We start from the raw sequence: 22084 nt of genomic DNA on the forward strand, positions 1-22084 counted from the left end.
AAAATCTGGTGCAGATGAGTTGCCCTGCATGGAAGCATTTAGCCACCGTTACTCATGAAAAACACATTGCCTCCCTTTTTGCAGAGAAAGATGTAGAATAGCCTACTCATTTAAGAAGTAGGAAGAGGCAATGTCTGAATTTGTTGTTACTGCCAACACCCCACTGCTGACACAACACCATTATTTCTTATCACTAGGAAAGGTTAGGCCAAGCAAGGTGGCTTCTGGTCCTGTCCACTCAGCGACCAGAGGACAGGTAGGTTTTCTTGGGTTGGGACCAGTTGGGACCAGCTTGGCTATTTTAACTATACATATCTAAGAGGGGAAAAAACCTTTATGCTCCCATCTAGTCTTCAATTTGTGTTCTGCAGACCTAGAAACAACTTCAAAATTTGTCCAGGCTACGCAGAGGAAAAGAACTCAAAGAGAGGGAATAACCAAGGTGAGATGTGGATATACATTACTACCTATTTCTCTAGAAGGCTCAGAGGTCTTTTAGTGCTTATTGATTTTCCCTGAAGGGAAAATCTCTTTCACATATGGATGCTAAATGTTTTTCCTACTCTCCCTTCTCCCCTGGGAGAAAAATAATATAAGCCTTGATTAAATAGCTCAATATGTATTCTGAAACCAGCAATTAGCATTTAACAGCACTAGATCTGTATGTTCCCTGATTGCTGGTATGCTTGATGCAATTATAACTTTAGTGCCGAAAACCAAAAAGAGTCTAGGAAAAACTGAATGCGAATGATCATTCATTTCAATGAGCAGATAGGGATGAGAGGTACAGATGATATGTTAGACTGATGGAGATGATGATGGACAGGAGATTACAGTAGTAATATTGCGGTGAATGGGAGCAAGAGTCTAGGAGACGCATTATCAAATGTTAGGCTGAAGCACGTTTGTATTGCCAATCTTCTTATGGGTTCTGCAGCAATGGGAGAAAATACTGTGCACATAACCTCCTGATTTGGTAGTGCCGCTTTTTCGGCTGCTTTAAAAATGTTTCAGTTCCTCTCTCCCACTTTCCCAGTTGTGCTCAGCTTAATTCAGTTGATGCAAAATGGGTACAAAATGCAAAGATGGTTTGCATTTAATTCAGCGGAAGAGAGAACGAAAAAAGTGGACGGAATCTTGTCCTTCACTGTAGACTCAGCCAAAAGCAAACTTCTGCGGCTCCTCTTAGTTTGTGTCTTCTTCTTTATCAACAACATTGTCATTTTGACCACACTGATACTCTGATGCTGCTTTGTCACACATATCCCAGGTTTCATCTGTGAAATTTTGGTGGCGGGGAAGGATGTGTTCATTTACCTGAAGGTTTGCAGTTTGGAGGTGAGAGATGAAACCTGGGATATGTGTGACAAAGCAGCATCAGAGCATCAGTGTGGTCAAATTTTTTCTTGGTACTCCAAGATTTGGCTCTGAAAATTGGAGGCCCAGGTATCAGCTGAGACCAGGAGTGCTTTTGAACACTTAAAGTTAGTGCTCCAACTACTTACATTTCTGAAAAAATCAGATCTGGCCACAGTAGAATATGCCTTGGTTACATCCCATTGGATTACACTATAAGGAGCTGCCTTTCAAAAGTGCCCAGAAGCTTCAGTTGGTCCAACCAGATTATTAACTAGAAGCTGGCTACAGGGAGCACACAACTCTCCTGTTGCAGCAGCTACATTGGCTGCCGACTTTTCTGGGAACAATTTGGCTTGTTTTGACTTATAAAGTCTTATACGGTTTAGATCCAAGTTATTTGGAGGGCAGTATCTTTTTATGAGCCTATCAGAACACTACGATCCTCTTGAGAGGGCCTTCTCTTTGTCCTACCACTGTATCTATCTCAGCTGGTGGGAACAAGAAAAAGGATCTTCTTGTTGGCTGCTCCAACTTTGGACCTTCTTGGTTAGAGAGGCCAGGTTGGCCCCATCCCTCCTCACCTTTTGTTGGTAGGTAAAACTATTTCTCTGCCATCAGGCTTTTTATAAATTGTCAAGTGTCGGACTTTTAAAGGAGGTGTGTTTGAGATTTGAACATGGGAGTAAACATTTTAATATTTAAATAGTTTTAATATTTAATTGATTTGAGATATATATATATATCTTAATGTATTAATTTTTTTTTATATTTATTGTTAGTCGATGCAACCTTGGCATGACAACTCTGTGCTCATGGCACCATTTTGTTGTAGATCTCACTATATTTGTGTTTAATGATGTTCAGGAGGCCAGCTACAGGTACTGCAGGCTTGTTGACTTGTTGCTACTCTCTTGCTCTGCAATAATAATAATAATAATAATAATAATAATAATAATAATAATAATAATAATAATAATAACAATAATAATAACAACTTTATTTGTATCTCGCCACCATCTTCCTATAGGAACTTGGGGCGGCTCACAGAAAGCATTCATTAGTGCAACCCTATACAAATACAACAAAGTGCAAAAAGTATAAATTAATAACAGTAAAATTGCTCTGCTTTACAAAATGAGACCATTTTAAATCAGATTCAGTGCTGCTCTGTTGCTAAAGGTAGGACAGCATCAATTTCCTAGGCCTGTTTCTGTCCCAGGCCCCATCTACACTGTCATATTATGCCGTTTGAAACTGCATTACATAATAGTTTGTACAGAGCCATATAATGCAGTTTAACTACATTGAACTGCATTATATGAGTCTACATTGACCATATAATGCAGCTTCAAAATCCATTTATTGGCAGTGCAGATGGGGCCCCGGTCTACCCTTGTCCTTTTTTTTGCAGCAGGAATGGGGAATAATATTTAGGAACTGCGTCTTAAAGAGCTTTGGAGAAAGCATTTTGCTTTCTTTCAGAGTGTGTTTGTAATACTCTTTAGGTCCCCACCCCAATTGAGACATTTGCAATACAGACAAAGAAAGGCCACTTGCTTAGCAGGCCTCAAGTTTGACACAGATTGCAAAAAATACTTTTTTGGATGTCAGTTCTCAAAATCTATCCACAAGTATGGCTATAGGCCATAATGCAGATGGGGTTGGGATAGGGAGAGATTCTTAGATTCTTGAATACTTGTGCAGTTCTGTAATAAAACAAATAGCATATCTTTTAGTTCCTAAGAATACTAAGCTCCAGAGGCCCAAGAAAACATTCAAGTTCATATCTCTGGGAATCCATAAAAAACAAGCAGTCAGACTGCAATCCTATGAAAACTTACATCTTAGTAGATAATCCATTGGGTTTCATGGCTTAGTGCGGATTGCAATGAGATTCCCAAATCCAGGCAGGAATTGTGCAGGCCTCCACATGGTGTTAGATGGCAACTCCCAGCATCTTTCACCATTGGCTATGCTGGCTAATACAGCTGAGAATTATAGTCCACAAAGAGTGCATCTACATTAATTATAGAATTAATGTAATTTGATATTACTTCAACTGCCATGGCTCAATGCTATGGAATCTTTGGCAGGGAAGGCTAAAGACCTTGTAAAACTACAACTCCCAGGATTCCATACCATTGAGCCATGGCAGTTAAAGTGGTGTCAAACTGCATTAATTCTACAGTGTAGATGCACCCTGTATCTGGATCGCCACATAATTCCCAGTCTGTTCTGAACACTGTACCAAAACGACTCAGAGTACATATTTAACTGGTGAACTGTTTGATTTATAAATTATATTTTGGTAACTTTGTTTTTGTTTTTTTAAAAATGTCAGTATTAGGCTTCTCTTTGAACTTCAGAGGTAATGTAAAAGCATTGAATGTCCAGGAGTGAAGGAAATTATGCTTTTATCATTTGATATTTAGTGTTTGATATTTACTGAACTTGTATCCGGCATCTGTGTTTGTTTCTTTAGAATTGCAGTATTGATTTCTTGATGCAGGAGAATAGATTTTGCAAATTGCTAAGTTTTTGTGCGTACAGTAAGACCCCAGTAACCACTGGGGAAAGTCCTCCATAGGAAAATCTACATCCTCCATTGCAAATCGATTCTGTGCTGAAACTAAAGTCATATAATTCAATGGTGTCCAGCTCTATCCTTCCTAGATAGGAATGTATCCACTATGGGTATGAGGGTCTTATTGTGGTTTCGTGCAGGGGAAAGAGGGGGCAACACTTTCTCAAAATGGATTTCATCAGCCCCAACTACACTGCCACATTATGAGGTTTGAAACTGCATTATGGCAATGTACAGTGCTACCAATAATCACAGAATGACTACTGTAGTACGTTTTCTTGTATACACTTACAGTTCAAGCCTTTGCATGTCTTCTTAGAAGGGCAACGAAGGACACGTCGATAGCTTTATCTTATTCCTGATTAAAACCTATGTTGCCCAAGGCACAAAATCAGTGCACATTGTATTTTCCTACTGAGCAAAATGCAAATGATGTATATCAGACTAGGATCATAGAATTATAGAGTTGGAAGAGACCACAAGGGCCGTGCAGTCCAACCCCTCCCATGCAGGAAAATACAATCAAAGCACTCCAAAACTTTGACCATTTTGGTTGTCTTTCTCTAGACACCTTCCAGCTTGTCGTCCTTCTTGAATGGTAGTGCCCAGAACCAAGCTAATGCCTGGTCCTCCTGAGATGAAGCCTTAATTCTTGGCATTTCTTTCAATCTCTCCACAGAGGAGCATGCAAGATGGGGTCCGTGTTTCGGAGCGAAGAGATGTGTCTCTCGCAGCTTTTTCTTCAAGTGGAGTCGGCCTATTGCTGTGTGGCAGAACTCGGAGAGCTGGGCCTGGTTCAGTTCAGAGATGTGAGTAGGCCATTGGAAACCTTTGTATGGATCAGGATTTTAGGGCTGCCCTTTGAATTTTGCAAACATCAATAAATATTTATTTCAAAGATATTCTGAAATGAAGATCTTCCCCATGTCTAGTCACCACGTCCCAGTAGTAAGGAACAAATACGTTTAGAATTGGGTTGCTGTGAGTTTTCTGGGCTGTATGGACATGTTCCAGAAGCATTCTCTCCTGACATTTCACTCACATCTATGGTATGGCAGACATCCTCAGAGGTTGTGAGGTCTGTTGGAAACTAGGCAAGTGGGTTTTATATCTATGTGTCCAGCTAACACCTCCCAACAAAGGATTCCCCCAGGCAGGAAGCAGCCAGGTTTTGAAGGTGCAAGACCATTCAATGCTAATCAAGGTGGCCATTTGCAACATTCACACTTGCCTCCAACAGACAAGAGTTATTTCATCCACGCTGGACATTCCACAGATATATAAATGCCACTTGCCTAGGTTCCAACAGACCTCACGACCTCTGAGGATGCCTGCCGTAGATGTGGGCGAAATGTCAGGAGAGAATGCCTCTGGAACATAGCCATACAGCCCGAAAAACTCACAGCAACCCAGTGATTCCGGCCATGAAAACCTTCAACAACACAATGTTTAGAGTTGTATCAATATTCAAAGAAAGGAAGGAAGGATTAATTCACCTGTTTTCCTTTGTTTAATTTTTGTATTGTTATTGTTATTCTTTGACTGCTGTTTAGTTGAATTTGAATGTGAACAGCTTCCAAAGGAAGTTTGTGAATGAAGTGAGAAGATGTGAATCCTTGGAAAGAATCCTTCGTAAGTCGATTTTATTTTATTTTCACAGAGCTATGTTTAGGGAAGACTACGCTAGAGTGGATTCCTATTTCAAAACACCAAACTTAAGGGACTGTGCTGTAAAGGTTGTTGACATTCATTTCCCCCAGTGTTCCCCCTTTTGTTTTGCGCTTAAGGGGTCTCTAGAAATTGAGTGTAAATTGGAATGGAAGACCACGTGTGGTTCTATGGGTGGTTTTTGACATGCCATTGCCTTGACTTAATCACTAAATTGTACGTAGCTTCGGATGATGATGTCCTCCAGTTGTAGCCCTTCCTTTCTTTTCTGTTTTCTTACCACAGAGAACCTTTAAGGAAAAAAAAGAGTTCATACCTGCAGAGTGCACTGCTTTCTAACTGCGAGCATGACTATTAGAATCACTATTAGTAAAAGGACAACAGCTAAAGCGATAGAGTATATTCTTTCAGATTCCATTCCTGACACCTGCAGCTAAAAATGACTTTGGATGTCAGATGATGTAATCCTCAACCTGACACTGGAGAATTGCTGACTATCATAATGGCTAGCATAGCTTAAGTAGCATCATTAGGGTTGGTGTCACCACTGTAGTAAATCTTGGTGTCATTCCCATGGATTTCCTCCTGTACTAGACCAAACCACAATATTGTAGCTAAAAAAACCCAGAAAATTTGATGAGATCAGTGCCTATAAAAATCAGCAGAAACAATAGCAATGGTGCATGCTTGCAACACATGCAGAAGAAACCATGTGATTTGAAGCATATAATTGGAAATAACAATAGTTTTAACCTGGCATGGACCAATAGTTTGAGCTGGTGTAAGGCAATTTCCTAAGGGTATAGTTAAGAGCTACTTGGGTCTGTGACCTTTTCCACCTTTCACATTATTATGTATATTTTTATTGTCATAGCTGCATCCTATGGAAACATAGAATTTGTAGTTTGGTGAGAGACTCTGCTTCCTTCAGATAGGTGTGGTGTCACATACTTCCATAACCCCATAACTTAATTGCTTCTAAGTCAACTTCCACTTATGGCAACCCTATCAACAGAAGACCTCCAAGTCACAATACTACTCTCCACTTCACCAAGATTGTCAACTTTTCTAGTGAGTCTTCTGTTCTCACAATATTGCTCAAGTATGACCACCTCAGTTTAATCATTTTGGCCTCTTGGAAAAGTTCAGGTATTAATTATTTTAGGGCCCACTTGAGAAAATGAGATGGCCTGATTCTTCTGTTTGACTTGCTTACAGGTTTCTTAGAAGTTGAGATGGGAGAAGACATAAAATTTCAAAATCCTGGGAAATACCCTGAGACTCCACTGCCACGAGAAATGATTGACTTAGAGGTAAAGTATTTGTTCTTCTCGGTTATGGCCTGAAGAGAAGCACGAAGACCTGTTGCTTTCTTGTTAAACTTGTGGCTGTCTGGAGGCCTTCCGTGTGGTGTAGACTGATCTCATATCTTAGAATGGCATTTCCTATCTCAATACCCCCCAAATACAGTGGACTTCAATTCCTACATAATGTACAGGCAGATTCAGGATGATGCGATTACTGCTCTGGAGGTCATCTGGAGAAGATTGCCTTAGGGGAAAACCATAAGCACTTCATTAGACCCAACATTCAAGTGCAAACCCATTTTAAGCAATAAATCCAAATCTACCATGTCCTTCAGGCAATAATGTCTTTGTTAGAACAAATAGTAAACAAGTTCATCTGATGAAGGATTGAGATGAGTTCATCCACTTCCTCTGTTCCTACTTCCTCGTCACTGTGGGGTATAATCATGAGAATGCTGAAATGGGATTTCAGAGACCCAGATTCAAGTTTTCAGAGTATGACCTTATGCTGGTCACTCTTCCTTTTACCTTGACCTGCCTCACAGGTATGTTATGAGGATAAAGGAGAGAACCTGGTTTGCAACACCAAGGTTATTGATGGAAAGAATAGCAGTGGCTGGAAGCTCACCTCCATTTTGTAAAATGGCTTTTTTAAAAAAGAAGTTAAACCATACAGTGGTCCTTTGCAACCTACCTGAAATATAAATCGCCAGTATAATTCCCAGTCCAGGCCAATGCCAGGCCCTAAGTTTTCTCCTCCAAAACCTGAGACCTGTGGAGAAACCCCGGTGATGTTCCTAGGTGTTATTCATTTAGTTCCACCCACCGATGCTTACAACTTGTAATTCAGACATAAACATTGACTTTGTTTGAAAGTTAAGACAGAAATTCTAACTAAAAGGGCTATTCCCAGGTCATAGTTCTTTATTACTTAAGGTGGTGGATCAAGGAACATTTAATTTACTCTATTTGGTTTTAGTCAAAAGGTAGATGCAGAACACAGAAGAAGGTGAGTCTTGGTGCTACAGCAACTGGGAAGGAAGAATAAGTTAAGATGTAGTCCCCTTATTGTGTAAACAAATTGTTCAAGCCTGGTAAATTGTAACAAGCTACTGCTTTGCCAGCTGACTTAGAGATTTGCATACAATCTTTTCCTCTTGCATGGAGCTGAATCCAACAGAACTGGAGAATGTACACCCTTTTCTCCCACCAGCAGATGATCCATGGAAACTGAAGACTTGGAGCCAGACCCCTTATACACCACCATATAAAATCCAAATTAACTGCTTTGAATTGGATTATATGGCAGTGTAGACTCATATAATCCAGTTCAAAGCAGACAATGTGGATAATCTGCTTTGATAATCTGGATTGTATGGTCCCACTTGCCACATATGGAAGTTTCCATGAGAAGCAATTCACCCTTTCTGTTTGGCCAGAAGTAGGATGATCTAGAAGTCACAGAAACAACCTTGGGGCTATACGCATCCCTGGGACCACTGTTTGCCAACTTCTGCCCTGTTGGATATGTTCATTATTTCAGCCTCCTGGAGTTAAGGAATAGAATTAAGAAACAGAGCAGCATCTTGTATCTTAGAGAAGTGATCATTACAAAAGTTGTTAGCAACTCATCGTTGTCATTCATCATTTCACTTACTGCAAAACAGAGATTTGTTGTGCTTTCTGTTACTTATTTTGGTGTCTGTACATAATTTGTGCCGTTCATGAATCATTCATGCTTGGAAACAATTTTTTAATATTTGCAGCAAGATTGCCTAACCTGCCGAGAGACATATTTTGAAAGGTTTGCCACATAATAATCCATCTTTGCAGTAATCTGTTTTGTCAGCAGCAAGGCGCGTGAAGGCATAATTGGATCTTCCTTTGTTTTTCTTTTATTCTCTGTCGATAAACAGGGTGTTTTGGAGAAGCTGGAAGGGGAGCTGCAAGAAGCCAACCAAAATCTTCAGGCATTGAAGCAGAACTTTCTCGAACTCACTGAATTAAAGCATCTCCTGAAGAAAACCCAAGACTTCTTTGAGGTGATGTATAGTCAAAATTAAATAAAAGAGTTGGTATGGGGTGGTAGTTTGAGTGTTAGACTACAACTCTGGAGCCTAGGCAACTCATTGTTCTTCATCATTTCATTGTCATTTGAGTTCTGCTTGGCTAAGAAACTGGGTTGCCTTAGAGAAAGTCACATTCTCTCAGCTTCAGAGGAAGGCAGAGGCAAACCCCTCTGAACAATCTTGCAAAGAAAACACTTTTGGTTCTTCCACACAGCACAAAAGAAACGGGAGGTGTCTAGATGATGTTTGTGTTAAATGCATGCTCAATTGCAACAACTGAGGGAAAACCCAATTCAAAAAGGTCCTCCTTTATCCCGGTTCTTGGTGAAAAAAGTGGATATTCCCTGCAGTCATGTAAAGTTTGGGATTATTCCCTTTACTCCCTGTGGAGACTGCGTCCCACCCCATGCCAGTTTTAAAAAGCCTGAAACAACTAATCAGCTGTTTGGGCTCCCACGGAGACACAGCTGATTTCTAGCTGGTTTCAAGAGAGGAGAAGTGAGAGCCGTTAGAGGTCTCTGAAAGTGTTTATTTTAAACTTTATAAAATTAAATTAGCAATTGGGGAAAGAGGGAAATCCTGCGGCATTAAAAAAATTCCCTCCATTATGTGCTGATGCATATATGTGCACATAGGAATCTCTCCATATTTGTATTAGGATATTTGCGTGTGCATATATTAGCACATAATCAAATGATTTTTTTTTTAAAAAAAACAAACTTCTGGTGGTTGTCCCCCATCCGCCCTCCATTTTATCCTGAGACACAGAAGGGCTGTGAGGACAGTGGGGGGGGGGGGAATTCCAGGGCTGTATGGGGTCCTGCTCTGAGATCCTGGGTTTGTTTATCCTGCATATTAATCCCACATTTTGGCGCTGTCTGGAAGCGCCTTAAGTTGGAAATTTAGGAGTGCCATTGTTTCTACAGTTGTAGATGCAGACTGGCTCAACCTAATAATCAAAACTGTGATGTCAAAATCCCGAATTCAGGATTGATATTTTTTGCTGCTCAAGATATTGCAAAAGAAAACCTGCAAAATTCTTTATTAAACTGTAACATCTGAAGGACCATATATTTTCCATTTCTACCCTTCTCCATTCAGAATCTCACACAGCAATACGTAGCTATCTGAGAACAACACATGTCCAATAAACCAGTTAAAAATTTCATAGATGTGACCTGAAATAACATAAATAAGAGTGGTATACACAATACTGAGAAATGACAAACATTTCCACTTCTACTGATTTCAAGACGGTGCTGTAAGATTTATATCATTCCTGCTTTCAGACTGAAACTAATTTGCCTGATGATTTCTTCAATGAGGACACCTCTGGACTTTTGGAACTAAGAAGTACTCCAGCAGCAGTTGCTGCAAAACTGGGGTTAGTGTTGTTTCTGTTGATTTATTTCCACAAAGACGTTTTCCTCATTAACTAGACTTACCATATTAGGAAAAACAAAAAATAGGACACATTTATCAACCAAGTACTTTAAACCCCTGACTGCTGTGATATCTCTCAGGCAGCATTGGCAGGCAGAAGGTTAAGAGGCAGCTGATATTTTTAAAAATTCGTCTGAAGAGAAATTTTGTTATAAAAAGAGGACTTGTCCTGGAAGAAGAGGACCTATGATAACTACTTTTTCACTTCCATGACTGAATGCTATGGAATCCTAGCATTTGTACCTTGATGAGACACCAGCTTTGGCAGAGAGGTGCACTCATAGAGACACAGAACAATCTTCTATCTCCAAGAGCCTTTGAAATCATTGAAATCCCTACTCTTTTTACTCAGAACTATCCTTTGATTCTGTAATATCTATAAGTATTTACTTATTTCTCTTTATTCTGGGATTATAGATTCCAATTAGTTCTACATTTTCACTTTTTTAGAGGGCAAAAATGGGCAGTTTAAATTGAAATTATGTGCAGTAAAATAGTTAAGGAAAACAGCTTGAAGATATATGCATTCATATGGGAATCAGCTCAAATACATAAATATGACAGACCTGTTTTGACACATAAGTATAGCATTACTTAGCCTCTCTAGTGTTTAACTAATGCAAAAGGAATATGTGCATCTTGTATCCGTTTTGTCTTGTGTCCCACAGATTCATAGCTGGGGTGATCAAGAGGGAGAGGATGGTGCCTTTTGAGCGATTGCTGTGGAGAGCTTGCCGGGGAAACATCTATCTGAGGTTCAGTGAAATGGATACTGCTCTAGAAGATCCTGTCACTGTAAGTGTAGAAGAAGTCTTTTCCATATTGCCATCTCTCGCATCGTGTTTGCAGCTCAATTGCTTATTATTTTTAAAAATTCTACTTATACTGCATTTATTTTTCTCTAGAAAGAAGAAATGAAAAAGAATGTGTTCATTATCTTCTACCAAGGGGAGCAGCTCAGGTTGAAAATCAAGAAGATTTGTGATGGGTAAAAAGAAACTATTGCTGTTGTTTGTTTGTTTTCATTTTTTCTGTAGCTGATGCGGGGTTGAAGAATACGTAAGACTCCTACACAGGGTAAAGAGTCAGGGTAACTGGCTTTGCATTCTGTGGCACATCTGCCTGATTCTTGCCTGTTGTTTGTGAGTTGGGTTTTGGACTTTGTTTTTGTGATTTACTGGTTGTGATCTGTGGATAAGTTGGGCAAATTGTGACTGTCTACATTTTGCTGAACAGCATACCCTGTTTCCCCGAAAATAAGACATCCCCGAAAAATAAGACCTAGTAGAAGTTTTGCTGAATTGCTAAATATAAGGCCTCCCCCGAAAGCAAGACCTAGCAGTTTTTGTTTGGAAGCATGCCCACCAAACAGAACACCAGATCATGCAGGATTGGTAAATGTACATACCAGTTGTACATGGAAATAATGGTAGTAACAAGAAATTCTTGATAGGATTCACAGTTTGTCTGGTTATGCTGGTTTGTGATGACAACTTCTGTACAGTATATAATGTTCACTTTTTTGTTCAACAATAAATGTGAATTCTTCTTCATGGAAAAATAAGACATCCCCTGAAAATAAGACCTAGCACATCTTTGGGAGCAAAAATTAATATAAGACGCTGACTTATTTTCGGGGAAACACGGTAGTACTGCTTGCTGGGAGCTCTAGTCATATATGGAGATAGATATGTCAGCCACTGCTAGTCTATGTATATGTAGCTTTCTCTGTACACATAGGATTAGATCCAATTTATGTTGTACAATATATGTCCCATACCCTCATCCGACAAAATATTTGTCTAGGAATTTTCTAGGTCCTCCTTCTGTGATAGGCTTCTTCTGGAAGTTACCATAGAGTCACCATTGCCAAGCTATGGTAACTTCTGGCATAAGTTGTTAATTAAAAATAGGTTTGCTGTAATCAACAGTTTCCTTTTCCATTGTATGTTCAGGAACCTATCCCCTCATGGACACAGGAATCATTCTGTATTAAGTTTCCATTGACATCAACTAGTTTTAATATTCCTGTAAATCCATCCCAGCAAGTCCAGACTAAAGGATTATGTTGGGCACAGATCATCTGTTCAGTAGGATTTAAAACCTCTGCACTGGACACACATTTCTTCTATTCTATTGGAAGATTTGCATTGTTTCCATTTCTGCAGTTCAAGTTCTATCTAATTAGTGATGTTCACAAATATTTATTTATTTATTTATTGGCTATATTTATATCCCACCCTTCTCACCCCGAAGGGGACTCAGGGCAGCTACAAGTTATATTTACATACAATATATTATATTATTAGCATAGCACAATATAAGCATTATATATTACTATATTGTACTATAACTCTATATTGAAATATTATTTGTAATATTACATGTAATATAAATATACAATTATAATAGTGTATTATTATTATTATTATTATTATAATATTGTATTACATTATAATATTAATATCAATATGATATGTATATACAATATATTATATTATTAGTATAGCATAATATGAGTATTATATATTATGGAGTAAATAACAAAACCACTGAACCAAATCACACGAAATTTGGCCACAAAAGATATAGTCATCCAAAATATGTCTTTCAAACAAAAAAACCTAGAAAAATAAAGTCCAAATTAGAGGAAGAGGAAGAACTGTTTTTTCCCCTTGCTGCCAGTTAGAAGGGCAGGCTCCACCCACTTCGTCTCCTAGCAACCCACTCAGCCGGAATGGCGCCCAGGGCCTCTTCACTCAATCCTCTTCCACACTGCCTATAAAATACAGATTATCTGATTTGAACTGGATTATATGGCAGTGTAGATTCAAGGCCCTACCACACACCTATATAACCCAGAATGCCAAGGCAAGATCATCCACAGTATCTGCTTTGAACTGGATTATATTGAGTCCACACTGCCATATAATCCAGTTCAGTGTGGGTTTTATACAGTTGTGTAGGAGGGGCCTCATATAATCCAGTTCTAAGCAGATAATATAAGATTATAAATATAATATCTAAAATTACTGTGGTATAATAATACAGAATAATATAATCTCTAAAATCAGGACAGTAAATAAAGAGCAACACTCTGAAAACAGGGAAATTCCAGACAGGAAACAATCAGGGCCAGCTAACACCTCCCAACAAAGCAGGCAGCAGCCAGGCTTTGAAGCTGTGCTATGATTAAATGCTAACCAAGGTGACTAATTGCAGCATTCATACTTGCTGCAATGAGACTATTCATTGCTATCAGAGGCGGTCCAACCATAAGGCGAAATAGGCATTTGCCTGTGGCGCCATCGTCCCGGGGGCACCATCGTCCTGGGAGGAGGGCACCACTCTCCACCTCCTTCTCTTTCGGGCCTTCCGGCCAGCGCAGACCCACCTTCGCACCACGCAAGCCCACCTTTGGGGCCTTCAGAGATTGTGAGGTCTGTAGGAACTTGGAAGCTAGGTATGTGGGGTTTATATATCTGTAGAAGGTCCAGGGTGGGAGAAAGAACTTTTCTTTGAAGCAGGTGTGAATGTTGTAATTAATCACCTTGATTAGCATTTAATGGCCCTGTGGCTTCAAGGCCTGGCTTCTTCTTGCCTGGGAGAATCTTTTTTTGGGAGGAGTTAGCTGTCCCTGATTGTTTACTGTCTGGATTTCTTCTGTTTTCAGAGTGTTCTTTATTTATTGTCCTGATTTTAGAGGGTTTTTTTTAATACTGAAGGCTATCTGGGTTATCTAAGTCCACACTGCCCTATATCCCTGTTCAATGTTTAGTGCTAAATTTGCAAATATAGTAATTCCTACATAACATTACCATGTATTGAACTGCTTTTTCTATTGATTTGTTGTAAAACATGATGTTTTGGTGCTTAATTTTTAAAATCATAATGTAATTTGATGTTTTATAGGCTTTTCCTTTATACTTCCTTATTATCCAACATTTTCGCTTATCCAACGCTTTTATTTTTCAGTGATTGGTTTGGGGGGGCGCCAAAATTCTGTTCGCCTACACTTGAAAAATACCTAGGGCCGGCTCTGATTGCTATTCAACCTGGCCAACCAAGAATTCCACAAAGTAGAAAGCGGCCAGGCTTGCAAGCAGCAAGGCTATTCAGTGCTGTTCAGCCTGGCCAACCAAGATTTCCCCTAGATAGAAAACCCTCCAGTTTTGAAGCCACGAGGCTACTCCGTCCCATTCAACCTGCCCAAGGAAGGATGCCCCTATATAAAAAGCGGCCAGGCTTTGAAGCAGCAAGGCTATTCTGTGCAATCAAATTGGCCAAAAAACCATTCCACTAGAACACAACTACGCAGCCTTCCAAGCAGTAAGCTTTAATTCATTCACAGTGTTTGGAAAAATTATTTTGGGGAAAACTGCAATTTCTCAAATTCTGAGAGGTGTATTCCTCAAAGTTGTTTTTCTAAATATCGTTCAATTCAACATTCGGTTGATGATTCAGCAATGATATTTAGCTATTAATTTGCTAATAATAATAATAATAATAATAATAATAATAATAATAATAATAATAATAATAATAATAATAATAATTTTTCACTCATGGAAAGTTCACACAAACATAAGGCTTGGAATGGGTTTTTTCCCCCTTTGGTCGAGAGTTCTGCAAGTCCCCCAGCTTGCCATACTAAATGGGGATTTAGGGAGGTATGATCTACAAAGGTAATATTTTCAAGCTTTTCACATACAAGTTTATTTTAAAAGGAAGGTAGAACAAAAAATGACAGCCCTGTCCAGGTCTTTCATTTGCAGATGCTGGGATGCTGCTGTGAACGCAGCAGCCGATTTATCAAACTGAAGGCTCCCCGGCGATTTCTCCTTGAGCTTTCTTAGATGTATGTGTCATTACGGTAAAACTGACACTGTGAGAAGATCAAAGCCACACTGCCGTGATAACGTGGAGGGAAAAGTGCAGTGTTTGTGGATTGCAGCAAAGAGGAATAATCTGTCAGGCATGATTAGAAAGTCCAATTTAAAAATGTGTGTTAAGAGCTCTGCAGCATGTGAGCCTGAAGTAATAAGGAACAGAGATTTTGAGGCTTGACTTTTTAAGAAAGAATATTTTGTCAGAGATCCCATTTCGGAGTTGGAATTGCAGTGAAGATTATTACGGATTTGTAGCACTTTCTGCTTGAAATTGAAAAGGCACTGTACTGTGTGGACTCTCACCTTTCTCTTGTGTCCTTGTTCATGGATTAGCAAGGATTGCTTTGCGATCAAGTTCTAGCTTGACAAAGCTTAGTCCCTGCAGGCATGCAAGGGGCAAAGCAATGTGTTTTGAGGTGGATATATTGCAGCTACAGTCGGCATGGGCTGGTAGGCTGTTAGGAATTTTGGCGGCTGACGTCCAAAACAACTGCCAAAGTTTGCCCATGCCTGAGCTACAGTATAATCATAACTGAAACATCCGGAGCTGTTTTCATTATTTACTGGTTGAAACAGATTTGTAACTACATTTTACAGATAGACAGACTAATGAATTAGTTTGAATTAATTTCTTTGCACAATAAATAACGAATCCTCTACTGAATTTTGTTAAGATTATAATGCAATAGCTCTACTGACTATCACTTTTTATGATCATGTTTCAAAGATATTATAGAAAGTTGCTTTAATCAAAAATTGGCTGGAAAATCTCCCCTGTCTAATTCACACATACATTTTGGTCCTGGTTTGGGTGCCAGAATAATCATGTCTTGAAGTATAACCAATGCTTGGGCACAGCAGTCAGTGTCTGCTTATTTTTTTTGGTCTTGTTTTCTTGCTAGTTTCCGGGCCACAGTGTACCCTTGCCCAGAGTCGGCTGGAGAGCGGCGAGAAATGGCTGCTGGTGTGAACACAAGGATTGAGGATCTAAACACTGTAGGTGACCTTTGGCTGTATTCTTATGATTTGGTGATAAAGTATTGCAGATGTCACCTGCTGGATTCACATTGTCTTGACTAGAGCTCAGAAAAATCATTTTTAAGGCTCATATTCCCCCAAACCCTAGCATGACTTCCCATGGACAAAAAAGAAGAGAGAGAAACACCAAGGGGCACCCAATGGAATCTCAAGAAGAAACAATTGATTGGTTGCTCTTGCTGTTGCAGTTTGGCAAATGTAGCTGGGTTTACTAAAATAGCCTAGTTCTGTACAATGGCTTGCCAGCCTCTAAATACCTCTTTTTACTTATCTCCAGTTGTGAATCAGAGATAATTGCAGATATGGTTGTAGACCAGATGGAAGATTCCTATAGACCAAATCCTCCAGGTATTTTGAACTTCAACTCCCAGCATTCCTGACTATTGGTAAGCTGACTGGGGCTCCTGGGAGTTGGAATCCCAAACACCTGGAGGGCCACGGCTTGTGCACGCCTGGTATACACTATATCTGGCCCACAGTTAGGAAGTTTGCAGTCTGAACTTGGTCGTTAGAAGACTTTCTGTAGATAATCTTCCATGGCAAATAATTTTTTATAACAACAGTTCTCAGACTTTGGTCTTCAACTGTGTTACATTTCAGGTACCAAATCCCTGTTCTAACTGGGAGCACTTCAAGACAGCGTCAGAATGTGGGGCAAAAAAAATTCAAGACCTGATAGCAAGTCCACACACAGCCCTGTCAGTCTCAGGAAATGATTCTCACATCTTCCTTTGAATTAGATCAAGATGGAGGGTGGACGGGGAACATCTGGCGGAAGTATTTTTTTAAAAAAAATCACCGAGACACGCTGGACTTCATATGCGCACATGCTGAGATCCCAATGCACACACAAGCAGATTTCATATGTCTTTATTCACCCAACTGTTAATTCAAGGTCTGTTTAATATTATAAGAAAGAAGGGAATGGTTGCAGAGAATTCTAATTGCTTTCCAGGTGTGCTTCCCTTTAACCATCTGTGTGTTCGTGGCTCCATTTTTTGATAGCCCGATCCGCTGTTAAAACAAGTGCACTGGAACCGTCCGCACAGGGGGATGGGAAGGAAGTCATGTGTTTTCAATGACTGTTGGGATATACAATCATGTAAAGGTTCACATGTTTTGGGCAGAATCAGGTTTTAAGCGCACCTTTTAAACACGTGCTTTTCAGCTGTTAACCCAATTCTGCCCACACTTTCTCCAAATGTCTTTTAGCCCCCCCCTTTTATCCCAGTTATTTCCAGGTTTTACTGCATGTGTAGAAGGGCCCTGGGTCTCCTGGGAATTGAATTCCAAAGAATCTGAAGAACCCAAAAGTTTATCAGTATTGTTTTGTCATATGGAGATATTAGGGGGACCAAAATGTTACTAGCCTTATGTAGATCAAAGCGCAGGTTTCCCAAAAAACAGTTCAACAGTTCACACTTGCTTATTGATGCTTTGTTTATAGGTGATCATCCAGACAGAATCCCATCGCCAGGGACTATTGAAGGAAGCATCTACCAAGTTGTGGAGCTGGCAGATCAAAGTGAAGAAAATGAAAGCCATTTACCACATCCTGAACTCTTGCAACATTGATGTCACACAGCAGTGTGTTATTGCTGAGATCTGGTTCCCTGTGCTAGACACAGGCAGGATAAAAAGAGCTCTGTACCAAGGAATGGTGAGATGCTATACCTGGTTTATATGAGTTTAGTGGGCTTTGGGTGATTGACTCAGTAGGCCAGTAAGGAAACGTGCTTTACATGGGAAAGGATCCAGGTTTGGTCCTAAGAAGGGAACAACACTACTTTAAAACCCAAAGGATTCACTGTCAATCAAGGAAGAAGACTAATTTGGGGGGGGGGGGTGCCTTCAGACAGCATGGTGGAAATTGTAATCCAGCACATTGATATGGGGTAATTTGGTGGTGGTATAGATCACTGCTTCTTAAATTTTGGGTCCCGGCCCAATGGGGGTCCCCTTAGCTCAATGTTTGGATCACAAAAAATTGGCAACAGTAAAATGTTTCTGAACATAAATCTGCCACCAATTAACACAAATCTGCTATCAAAAGCATGGAGTATTTACTGTGGACTCTCCAGAAAATGTTTTTTGAGGTTGCCCAATGGGTTTCCATGATTGGGCAGGCACTCAAGTGGTCTCTCGGGGTCCATGCTCTACATTCAAACTACTACACCATGCTGGCTTTTTCTAATCATTACCAAACCCAAATCCATCCTCATTATCTTCTGAGGGTTTGCTTTCATATAAAAGCAACTAATTCTGATTTGTTTCCCTTTCTTCCCTTAGAGAGAGTCCATAATATATCAGGAAGCAGCAAAATATTTTGGAACAAAGCTAGGATCAAAGTTGGGCCCAGTTTACCGCTATTAAGAAATTTTCCTTCCAAAATCAGTGGGCATATTTCGTTCTGATGTAGAATCAGCTTGACAAGGAAGTGCCTTGGGAAAGTTGCATTCCCTAACCCCCAGAAAAACCCATAACAGGGTCACTTTAGGATCACTGTAAGTTGAACACAACTTCAAAACACACAACAACAACAATCTAGTGCAAAAATTTTCAAGCTGCAAAACTGAGTTGACTTCTGGACAACAGTTGGCCAGCTTTTAAATACTCTTTTTCTCTTGTCTCCACTCATGGATAATCGCAGAAGCAGCTTGTAGGCCAGAAGGGAATCTCCGTGGGCCATATCTGAGCATAGCCAGGAAATTCCCAGTTTGAACTCATTTGAATTAGGCCATTTTTGCATTTATTTATTTATTATAGATAATAATCTGTGGAAGAATGTTTTTTAACTGTTACTCTTTTAGATGTTTTGATCTTTAGCTACCCAAGTCCCAGACCATAGGCCTTGTGGATTGGGGATTCTGAGAGTTGAAGTCTGAGGAATCTGGAAAACTAAGAGATTATTAATACTGGATTATAATAAGTGGAGGGGATGAAAACAGTAACTGTCAGCTTGATAACAGCTAATTTTGGAAAGTGTATAAAAGAAATGCATGACCCTCAGGGGGAAAAGTTTGCTAAAAGCACATGGGCTGCTGTCAGGAGCTGTTTTTATTCCTCTCTTTTCATTGTATTGTAGTTTGACTTCCACTTTGTTTTATATGGCAGAATGTTGTATCATGTTTGGTGACGTTCAAGCCACCTGTGTCCTGACTCCCATTTTCGCAGCCCCCAAAGAGACTTTTGAACCCCCTTCCCCATTCTTTTGCCCATTCTATTTAATGGTAAATACCATAAAAACCATGCAAAATAATCCAAAAACTTGCTTCCCACAGTCCTCCAACCCTCATTCCCAAAGAGAAATCTGTCTGGAATTTTGGGAAAAAGCCAATTTTAGGAAAAATCCATGTATGTGCCCTGCCAAGGTGCACAGGCACAAAACTTGGCTCTAAACATAATTCCATTGCCATCCAGCATATAGGCATTGTTTTTTAACAAGCACATGGTGTGTGTGTGTATGTGTATGTGTATGTGTATATATGTGTTTGTGTGTACACATACACACACACATACACGCACCTGATGCTTTTTCATATATTGCTTGCATGAAACACAATATGCATAGATATGGTTTAGGGCATAGAGCTGGTAGGAGGAAGAAGTGACTTTCAAAGATAGGAAGGTCCATGTAGCAATTTGTGTAGATTCAAGAAAACATCAGAGATGATCTAGTTACCCATTGTCTCCTCCAATGGTTTCATTCCAACATTTCATTCAGTTTATTGATGAGGGCCAATAGTTTTATCAGATGCTATGACAGCCAGGCTGAAATAAACCCAGTTGTGATGTAGGTGGTGGCAGGGAAAATTTATTTTTTAAATCATACGTATCTGGCTAATATGACCAGTGGACTATTTTCCCAGACTCTGGATATGACCCTAATGAGTATTATTCTCATTGCAGGAACGAAGTGGATCTACAATCAACCCCATCCTGACTGCTATACAGACCAAGATGGCTCCTCCCACCTTTAACCGAACTAATAAATTCACAGTTGGCTTTCAGAACATAGTCAATGCTTACGGAGTAGGGAATTACCGGGAAATGAATCCAGGTAGATCCACTCCGTTTTATTTCTATCGCTTTTTTAAAAAACTCTGGGTTTGGAATAAAAATGCAATTAGCTATTGATTATTCTTATGCCAGTTTATACAAGGACTGCTTGCCTGGCACACATAATATTTGGATCTTTATAGGAAAAAAACAAATTAGTAGTGGGATTTAGGATAAATTACTTTTGTTTTCTGTTGTTTTTGTAAGACAAGGGAAATCAACTAAACATGCAATTGAACAAACAGACATTTCTCACTGTGGCTTTAGCTCAGTTGTTAATCCCACTTAGAGTATGCACATGAATCAATAGGATTTACATAAGTATCGATTTACCATTCAGTAGTTGATCAGTGACTTTATCACACTCTCTAACTGTCCTGATTCGCAATGGACAGTCCCATTTAATCCTTTGCTACTCCACTTTCTTGACTACTTTAACATGTCCCAATCTCTCTTTTCTCCCTCACACCATATTCCTTTGCCCTTAGCTTACTTCAGTTACTACAAACTGATTCCAAAGGGACAAAAGTAGTTTTCAATTTAATTAAACCAAAAGAGGGGAAAGAAGGGGACAGAATCCTATCCTTCCCAGCAAGCTGAGGCAAAATCAAACTGCTGCAGCCTCTGCTGGTTTGTGTTTTTTAACTCTTTAATACTTTTTGCCATCTTGACCATACTCTGATGTTGCTTAAAACACATTCCAGTTTTATCTGTGATATTTTCTAGGGTATCATCTACTTTATTTGGGCCCAAATATTTTGTTGGCTCTCCAGTGTCTGATTTTTGAAAGATTATTATTATTATTATTATTATTATTATTATTATTATTATTATGTTTATTCATATCCTGGTTTTTCTCTCCATAAGGAGACTCAAAGTGGCTAACATTAAAAGTGTTACAATAGAATTTAAAATATACAAATATTAAAACATTAAACTTATGAAAGTGTTCAATTATACGTAATGTCTGGTACACAAAATACCCTCCTCTTTACATCAGAATATTGGTGTCATTTCATTTATAACCTCCTTTCCCCATACTTAAAGTGGCGTGCAAAACATAAAACAAATTCAGTCAAAAGCACTTATGACACACGTCAAAAAAACATAAAAAAGGTTTTTGTTAAAATGCAGTTGAACAATCCACATAATTAAAACTCTTTTAAACAGATCAGTTAAAAGACAAAAGGTAATGCTACTCCTTGCTGAGCAAAACAGTACTTCTGCAGCCCAGCTAGCTGTATGTCTGCGAAGAGCATCTGCCAGCTCTGAGTAACAGCACCATCTGGCGATTACAGTTTCAGTAACACTAACTTTAAAATCCCCATGTTTTATTTTATTTCCATGCTCATATCCATGCTGACTGTGTTCCAGTTATGAGGGATGGAGAAGTCGAACAAATCCATGACTCCCTCTCATTGTTTGCTAAACCCTAAGGGCAATCTCACAAAAATGTGCCACACCTCTTCTCACCAAATGTATAAAAATAATAATAATAATAATCATCATCATCATCTTTATTTATACCCTGCCACCATCTCCCCGAAGGGACTCGGAACGGCTCACAGAAGCACTCCAAGTGCTTCCTATAAGCAACAATACATAAGTATATACACAGTGACACGAGTACAAAAACAATAACGCAAATAAAATCCCTGCTAATAAAAT

General features: G+C 39.4%; 1 protein-coding gene across 2 annotated transcripts in view; it reads left to right on the forward strand.

The window, feature by feature from the left end:
* The first annotated feature begins 337 nt into the window (after positions 1–337).
* atp6v0a4 (ATPase H+ transporting V0 subunit a4) overlaps positions 338–22084 on the forward strand; it is a 40607-nt gene continuing 18860 nt past the window's right edge. The window contains exons 1-11 of one of the 2 annotated variants that reach the window (XM_062983078.1): positions 338–442; positions 4623–4752; positions 5497–5575; positions 6830–6924; positions 8835–8960; positions 10277–10371; positions 11099–11225; positions 11336–11418; positions 16222–16315; positions 17805–18017; positions 20267–20417. In XM_062983078.1, coding sequence (XP_062839148.1) covers positions 4636–4752; positions 5497–5575; positions 6830–6924; positions 8835–8960; positions 10277–10371; positions 11099–11225; positions 11336–11418; positions 16222–16315; positions 17805–18017; positions 20267–20417 — 1180 coding nt within the window. In that variant the 5' untranslated portion in view covers positions 338–442; positions 4623–4635. Of the gene's footprint in view, positions 443–767; positions 1950–4622; positions 4753–5496; positions 5576–6829; positions 6925–8834; positions 8961–10276; positions 10372–11098; positions 11226–11335; positions 11419–16221; positions 16316–17804; positions 18018–20266; positions 20418–22084 lie in introns of those variants that run through there. The other variant, XM_062983079.1, reaches the window with a different exon arrangement.

This window comes from Anolis carolinensis, chromosome 5, assembly GCF_035594765.1.
Source record: "Anolis carolinensis isolate JA03-04 chromosome 5, rAnoCar3.1.pri, whole genome shotgun sequence".
Lineage (NCBI taxonomy): Eukaryota > Metazoa > Chordata > Lepidosauria > Squamata > Dactyloidae > Anolis > Anolis carolinensis.